The sequence below is a fragment of the Diaporthe citri genome (assembly GCF_014595645.1).
Source record: "Diaporthe citri strain NFHF-8-4 chromosome Unknown scaffold_6, whole genome shotgun sequence".
In the NCBI taxonomy this organism is placed as follows: Eukaryota; Fungi; Ascomycota; class Sordariomycetes; order Diaporthales; family Diaporthaceae; genus Diaporthe; species Diaporthe citri.
Genome location: NW_025064851.1, coordinates 2,005,281 through 2,013,385, shown reverse-complemented (window position 1 = coordinate 2,013,385; position 8,105 = coordinate 2,005,281). Strand labels below are relative to the sequence as shown.

At 55.6% G+C, this 8,105-nt stretch overlaps 2 protein-coding genes across 2 annotated transcripts; both read right to left on the bottom strand.

The window, feature by feature from the left end:
- Positions 1-4,313: 4,313 nt before the first annotated feature.
- On the bottom strand, positions 4,314-4,953 carry INS49_012582 (uncharacterized protein; the record flags this gene model as incomplete). Its single annotated transcript, XM_043173285.1, has 3 exons — positions 4,314-4,443; positions 4,554-4,818; positions 4,866-4,953. 3 exons carry the CDS (start codon positions 4,951-4,953, stop codon positions 4,314-4,316), a joined length of 483 nt encoding a protein of 160 aa, XP_043022582.1.
- Positions 4,954-6,675: 1,722 nt separating this feature from the next.
- On the bottom strand, positions 6,676-8,055 carry INS49_012581 (uncharacterized protein; the record flags this gene model as incomplete). Its single annotated transcript, XM_043173284.1, has 1 exon — positions 6,676-8,055. The coding sequence occupies one exon, from the start codon at positions 8,053-8,055 to the stop codon at positions 6,676-6,678; it is 1,380 nt and encodes a 459-aa protein (XP_043022581.1).
- Between the last annotated feature and the right edge of the window lie 50 nt (positions 8,056-8,105).

Genomic DNA, 8,105 nt, shown 5'->3' with positions numbered 1-8,105 from the left:
GACGATCTGACAGGAGGCGACATGGGTATTCTTCCACACAAGAACAAAGACGAGAAGGTATCGGGTGTTTTTAGGAGCTGTACTTGGTCAGCATATGGCCCCTTCTATTGTGCGACCCGATGGCACCATTGTGCAGATGAGGGCCTGGACTCTCGTACATACCTCAATCAACTCACGACACGACCTCATACGACCTGACTTGGTCTGTGCCACGCCTCGTAATGCCGTCCAAAGAGACGGGGAGGCTGGCCAGAAGGTATTGCAAGAGCACAAGAAAGGTCGAAGTTAAAGGCAAGACAAGACGAAAAGACTGGTGGGGGCCTGCAATAAGCTTGGTCCGGAAAAGAGATGCTCAGAGAGGATGTGCCAGGTGTGGGCGTGATGTCTAAGCGTTGACGGCACCAGTCCGACATGCAGCACTGCATGTAATAGGTATGTAGGGCACACTGAAAGAGGATGTGCTTTGGAGGGGGGTTAATGAGGGCCCGGGACGAGGCAATAGGAAGGGCCGCGAGCGAATTGACCGACGGCAATATTCTGGGAGGTGATCGACATCAGCCAGCCAGCAGCAAACGCAGGCGTCCTGGATGAGACTCGGGGCGGCAGAGATTGGTGCAGGCAGAAGGTTTGGCGATCACGAAACGGTATGGGAACAGGGTCAATGCCGATAGATGGAATATTGAATCCTGCCCGAGTCGACACTGGGCTGGACTCGACTCGACGTGTGCCGTACCGTGCCGTACCGCACCCGTACCGTGGGCGGACCGTGGCGTACGCACGAAAGTCGCGAGACACAAATGTCGCACAGTCCTTCTTGTGCGCACGTAATAATAGCAGGTGGCAGATCTGTAGGTGCGGTGGTACAGAAAGATGGACGATGCTGGGCTGGAATTGTAGGTCGAGGAAGGGGCCGGTCCTGGTCTTGTGCTGTGTGTGTTCACGAGCAAGGGCAGGGGTGGGCTAGCTCCCTGCCTGCTTGCTGCTCGCTACTTCCTTCTGCATCAAACCTCTCACCTGCCGTAGCAGCCCTGGGTGGGCATGAGCGAGGGGTAAACGGACGGCCAGAGTGAGAGCAAGGCGACGGAGGGGACCCGCCCTCGACACCAACATGCATTACGGTACATATACATATGCACACACACACACGTAGTCTGCTGTTGGTCCGACAGATCTGCCAACACCACCAGCACAAAGCAAACGACCAAGAGCCAACATCGGCAGCAACGGCAGCAGCAGCAAGAGGGTAATCCACTGTGTTGGCCTCATGCTGTCAAAGGTATCCTGCCGATCCCTGATCCCCAACCAGCCGTTGTGTGCGTGCCAGGTCACATCCACCCGCGACCATCTATCTCCTCGCCCATCTCTGTCTCCAGAGCCCATGTCAATCAATGTACATGTTGTCCACCTACACCTCGGGGCCTGAGTTGGAACTCGAGGCGAGTAGAGAACGGCGCAACACAGCATGGCACAAGCTTGACCCCCACACCAGATCCTCGTCGTCATCACTTGTCAGGCAACACGAGCATACACACATACCCGCGCGCGCACACACATACAACACATACACAACATACACCGACGTCGACTGATGCTTTCCTCACAGGGTCGCAGCCGACAGGTCACAGCCGGCCCAACGGTCTAGGCCCTCCTGGACCGTCGACGAGAGAGAGAAGAGCCCTGACCCTGGGGGCAAGAGAAACACATCTTGCCCCCGCCCAGGACGGAGCACAGAGGACAGAGGACCCTTGAAATCGCTTCTCTTAATAAACTTCGGCAGCTGCACAGATGCCTCGTCATGATGTATTCCTGTGCTAATAAGGTTGTGCGGAGCAGCCAAGGTAGGTTTTGCCGGGGCAGGGGGGGGTTCCATGTGCCTTCGATCGTTTCGATATCAGTCTTCTGAGCCTTCTAGCGGGCGAGGAGAGAGGGCGTTCGTTCATCCACTGCACCCCAGCTCCGCCTGCCTGTGCACCCAGTCTTTCATGCGTCGTTGCGAATGCATGAGTTGATTGCATTCCTGAGCGGCCGCCCTGTGAGACTCCATCTTCGTCCTCGTTCGCCCTCCTCGGCCCCCCTCGCCCCCGGGGTTGGACAACGCAAGCCCAAAGGACCTTGCATAGCCGCCCTATCATTATGCTGGCGACCACCAATTGCGAGCAAAACTTGCGTCTCTTGCCCCGTCTGCCGTGCCACCCCACCACACAACGCTGCACACCACCGCGCTGCAACATTCCCTCCTGCAAATGAAGCCCTACCGGTTGCAATGCCGCTCGCTGGACATGCATTCCCAGCCCTCGAGGCCCTCGACTCCCTCCATGCTTTCCATTCTGAGCCTGCCAGCGTCGCAGCCGACCGCCCTGCACCACGGAATCATTTGATGCCAATTGCCGATGCCACCGTGTTCACTGGTCACGCCCCTCCCTCAGCCCGAGCTAGCAGGAACTCCTCGAACGCTGGGTCTGAGCTCCTCGTCGGGCATCGAAAGTATATCACCGCAGCGGTTGGCGGGCTGCCTCAGCGATGCGAGGGCCAAGCATGCCTGTCTCGACCGCATACCACTGACTCGAGCAGCCTCTTCGGAAAGCAGCCGATGCACTCCAAGGAACTCTCCGACAGATATCCACCCACAACAACCGCCTCCCATCGCGGAAATTCTTCATTGACCGTCCCGTGCTCCTGCTCGGATCAGAGGCCTCACCGCGTTGGAAAACTGGGATCAAGCGCCCAGACATCTGCGTGGCGTCCCTGTCATGCGGCCACACTCTCCTTTCCCCTCCTCGAAGCTGTCGTAGCCGAATCCTTCGCCGCGGCCAGACGCCGCCGCCTCCTCCAATCCCGACGGGTGTGATGGCTGCCAGAAAAAAAATAATCGAGATCCCGGCTATCGCCACGTGTATCACCCGCAGCCCACTGTAGACGCCTGTCCCCAAACACCACCAGGGCACCTCCCCTCACTCCATAGTTAGGATCGCAACCCCTGACTGCCGTGTAAGTGGGCCCGTAGCGCCCGCGCAGCCTTACGCCCATCAGGCCATCAAACGACGAGATGTGCGACCCGACTCCTCCGATGCTACCACCCTTCGTAGCCGCTCACTATTGCAGACGGAGCGGGAAAAAATGTCCGAGAATCTTTCCTGGTTCTCTGCAGATGTCAAATGCCTCGCCAGACTATGATCCGTATCAACGGACAGCAAGTGATGCCAAACCGCCGCGCAGTCGTTGCTCCACCGCAGGTCGGCGACCAGCACTAGGAATTCAGGTGAAGTCATTACCCTCACGCCGAAGCATTTCAGACAGAGACGGAAAATGTTTTTCTCTCCCCTGATCAAAGACCCCTTGGCAAAACGTGCTCACCTACCCGGTCGCCACCGTGTTGAAGAACGTTTCACTCACGAGTCGAGGCCAATGTGACCGTACGCGAGATGAGAACCTTGGAAATCTTATGCGGTCCAGAGCTGATACAAATATCCTGCTAGGATGGCTTCCATGAGGATCGAGACCTTGTGGGCCGAACCCAATATGCCGTGTCATATACATACATCAACGCTTCATTACCGGCGCTGGCAAGCTGGTTTTCTAATCAAGGCCGGGCCGGGAACGCGTCTTAACAATGAGTACTGCTTCGTCCACACCTCCTAGAGGCTCATAGGCCGATCATGGCAAATCACATGTATAGGGGTCCCATAACATCAATGCGTCTTCCAGGATACTATGCCACTTTACGCTAGCTAGGAGTACACGCCCTGACCGCGTGGCTCAACCATGGTAGAGTAGAAGCAATCATCGATTTCGGGCCAATGTACGAGGACGGCATCTCGCTCCACGGAGAGTAGCTTTGACGTTCGGGCCCGCGCGGGCAGAGCGGGCGCCGCTCGGGATGGGGGACGTCCCCCTTGCGCGGTAGTAGGATGAATTGGCACAGCCAGCTTTCCTCGAGCTGCACATGCTACACAGCCCAAAGTAAGTCACCTTGGCTACTACTACACTCCCTCATCATGATGCGATCAGCCCAACATCCTTTCGGCCTTCTCCGCCATGTCCAGGGCGCGCTCGCTGTTCTTGATCCAGTCATCCCTAAGCCCCGTACCGGGGGGGGGGACACCTATTCGCCTGCCGCGACGATGTTGTGTCCAGCGTCGTGCCCGGCGCAGTGATGCTCAACGACAGCGCAGCCAACCATGGGACTCGTCGCCGCCACCGCCCTCGACGCTCACCAGGCAGGCAGGCCCTGGCCGTCCGACGGACTTGAACCAGCGCCAGAGGCTCCCTGACGGCGGCGTCCTGCCAGCTCCCCCCGGTGCTGCCGCAGCACTTTAATCCCGATCTCGACCTCGTGTATGCGGAGGCAGGCCACCCTCTTCTGACTTGGTCGGGTCCCAGTCGAGGAACGTTTTGTAGATCGTCTCGGTCTCCATCTTGGTAATGTCGTAACGGCTAGTTAGGCTAGACAAGGCACTCATCCGTCAGCGAGCGAGTATAGCGAGCGCAGCGTGGCCGCTTCGCTGTGGGCCAGCCCAACGGCGTTGGCCGCTGACGTGCGAAGAAAAACCTACGCCTGACGTTCACCTCGGCGGTGCAGCGCGTAGGCCGTTGGATCCGCTGCTGACGTTGTTAGGGACGGGCTTTGCCAGTCCAGCGCGCCGATCGGCTTATGGCGAGTCGCGAGGTTAATGGCGATGTCGCAGACCCTGCCCGTAATGTTGTAGTGACACATCGCAATGGCGGTGCGCACATCCGTGCCCGGAGTGCCGTTGTAGTCCTGGTAGGTGCGATTGTTGTGCACTGTCGAGCGGCCGCCGTTTGGGCACGGCTTGACGACTTCAAGATCAGCTGTGGCTCTCTGCGCTTGTAATTGCGATCTTCACCTGCTTGGGGACCGTGGAGGCCGACCTTGGTCCTGGTGTGATAAAACAAGTGACAAACTTTCGCCTGTTGCTCAGACACGGAGCTCATCCTGATGAGATAACTCTAATCACGTAGGTCCTCATCTCGTCTTTGGGTGCGACGTCAGGACTGGGAAACATCCGCTGTCTGACCGTCTCTCGCATCATCAACAGCATTACGTTATCAAGCCCCAAATTGCGATTTCTTTGACGAATCTGATCCGTCAAGTTCAGGCTTCCTTTCCTGTTGATCATCGACATCGTCAGGACGTGATGTTTTGACGCTCTCCGTCCTCGGCCTCGCTTACTGTCAGCCCAGGTCACCTCTTCTGCTAGCAGGCAATCCCGTTCATATTTGGGGTCTAGCAATGTTTCAATTTTCTGTGAAACGATTTGATGGCCTTCAAATTGTAGACTTTTAAAAGGACGTGTCTCGACACCTCGGATTTACTGGATACTTGCCACAATTCCCTACTGTCACTTGCTCTGCAAGAATGAAACCTGTATAGGCCTGTTCTCGAAGTGTCCTTGGAACTGAACTATGCTTCAACCACTATTGGGCACAACCAAAATTAGTGAAGACACTAATAAAGTGATGGATAATGAGACGTTGAACAGAGCTCTTCCCGGACTCTGGAGCAGGTACAGAGAGTCGTGAGCTGTGAGGTAAGGCTCCATTCGGAATGCGCATGCGCATGCGCGTGTGCCTGCCTACTTTGGGTAGGTATGTACCTGGCTGGAAACCTAATCAGCCCTTATGGTGTTTCAAAAGTTGATATTACGAATCATGGTTTTGATTTCTACAGAATTAAAGCCCTATCATTGTGCTTTCCGAACCCGAATACGATGTTTCCAAACAGAGGTTGGAGACTGACAGGCTTCAGCAAGGAAATGCCTCTTATGCTTGAGCGACAGGAGATTACTCAGTTGAGCAAGCAGCCCACATGATGTGCGTAGGTGCAATATTTGGACTTGAACTCGATTGGCTTTTACAACTCACGGTGATTAATTCACTAAGTGTCTGGATCACTGACTGTGAAAATATGATGGCTGCTTCGACCATGAGAGTTCTACAAGGGGGCACTGGAATGTGCTGATGGAAACCTAATTAATCTGTGGCATGGACCATCTCTTTTCTGTCCATCTTCAGCGATTTATCTTGGTATCTGCCCAAGCACAAGACATTTTGGAAGATAACACCCGATTTTTACGTTTCTTCCAAAGCCTCCTTTGGAAGAACATGTCTCGTGAATTGCGGCTCTTTTTGGAATGTCGCGTGTTCGTCGCCTCCATCTCTTTCCTGGCGTATATAATGTAAGCCACTCGCCGCCAGTAGTGGCTAGTTAATTTACAGGGGATTCTTAAAGGCACATGTAGACCGCGGCTGGACATTGTCTCTGGCATTCTTCGCCAGCAGTGGATGAAGATCGTGAGTAGATACAGAGAGCTTTGGCGACCCAAGAATATTTTAAAAGCGGAGAGAAGGGAGGTATTTCCACCCGTCTCCGACTGAATACCCAGAATAGCTTCTGGGGGGCTGTAGACAGACTGGGCTGATATTTTGTACTCTCAGGCACTCTATTTTAGGGCTGTCGTGTCAGGCTCGTGTAAACCAATCTAGCATTAATCTTCAGTATGATCTATATTTTACTTCTACCATGTACTCTTGTTCCAGTGTATGTTCCCGATTCTAGTCTATAAGTCTACTTTAGTTCAGACCACGGCCTATATTCCCGAAAGAAACTGAAGAAGAAAGGAACCAATTCTAACCTATTGCCCACAACGCAGTGACTCAGTTGGGAAGCCTGCACGGGGATTTGCCACCATGGATCCGTTTGATCTCGAAAAGCATTTGTTTAAACGTCGGACGAGCATGCACAGTCGTGGCGGAGCACCGCTGGTGAAGGTCCTGCAGTGCCTTTACCATCGCACGGTGCTCATCTGTGGTGACAGTGACGAGGCCGAGCAGATCCTCGGCAAGGTGGGCGAAGGCCAAGACCTCCAACTTCTCCACCAGCGGAGGGACCTTGCCGCCGTGGACTGTCGCCGCACCAAAGTCACCCAGTAGTGCGTGGCCGTCCTCGCTCGTGAGGATGTTGTGCGCGTACAGATCCCCGTGGGCAATCTTCTTGTAATGCAAATGCGCGGCAGCTGCTGCGATGTCCTCCAAGATGCTCAGGGCGTTCTCCACTGACAGCCTCGCGCCATCGGGGTAGGTGTCCCTCGTGCACGTCAGAAGCGACGGCGGCTGGCCCAGCGTCTGATAAAACGGGGGGATGAGCTGCATTACCAACCCGCCCTTGAAGGCGCCGTTAGCCTCATCCGGGTGACCGTGGATCCGCCCGAGGACGTCGATGATGTTTTGGTGCTGCCCGGCGGCGATGTATGCTGCCATTTCGTCCTCGGGCGTGCCGTCGCTGGTGAGCGCGCCTCTGAAGAGTTTGATGGCAACCTCTTCTGTGGTACTTGGGTCGATGTGCCAGAGACCTTTCGAAATTATGCCAGACGCCCCTTCACCCAGTGTGTGCTGAACCTCCAGTTCTGACCAGTCCACGTGCGCGAGTCCGAGCTGGCGGTCATCGGACAGGGCGACGGCCTCGGACGCGGAGCAGGGGTTGCCGGCAAAGCTGAGAAACGCAAGCTCAGGCATATGGAAAAGCCAATCTGGCAGGTTGTGCAGTCTGTTGGAGCTGAGACGCAGCAGACCCAACCTGTTGCAGTGCTGCATTTCGTCGGGCAGTGTCTGCAACCGGTTGCCCGCCAGCATGCACTTTTGCAGCCTCTCGCACTTGCCAATGCTTCTTGGAAGTGAAGAGAGCTTGTTGTCTGTCAGGATCAACCAGCGCAGCTGTGGCGGTAGGGAATCCTCAGGTATCACTGCCATGCTATTGCCGCGAAAGGCGACCATTTCCAGCCGCGGGCAAGAGGCCAGCGCCGAGGGAAATGTGGAGAAAGCACATTGCGAGAAGAAGGCAATCTTCAGATTGGGTAGTCTCTGATCCAAGTCTGGCGGTAAGGAGGAAAGTCCAGTGCCTGAGAGATCGAGCTGCTCAAGGGACGGTCCCAGGTCGAATATCTCGGTGGGAAAGGTTTGCAAGGGACATGTCAGCTTAAGCTTTGTCAGTGCCGCGTCCTTGTAGCCTCCACTCCGGAGGATCTCGAGATCGTGCATCTTGATCGGTGGGGAGTGGAGTTTCTGCAGATAGCGGAGGACAGGAGCGT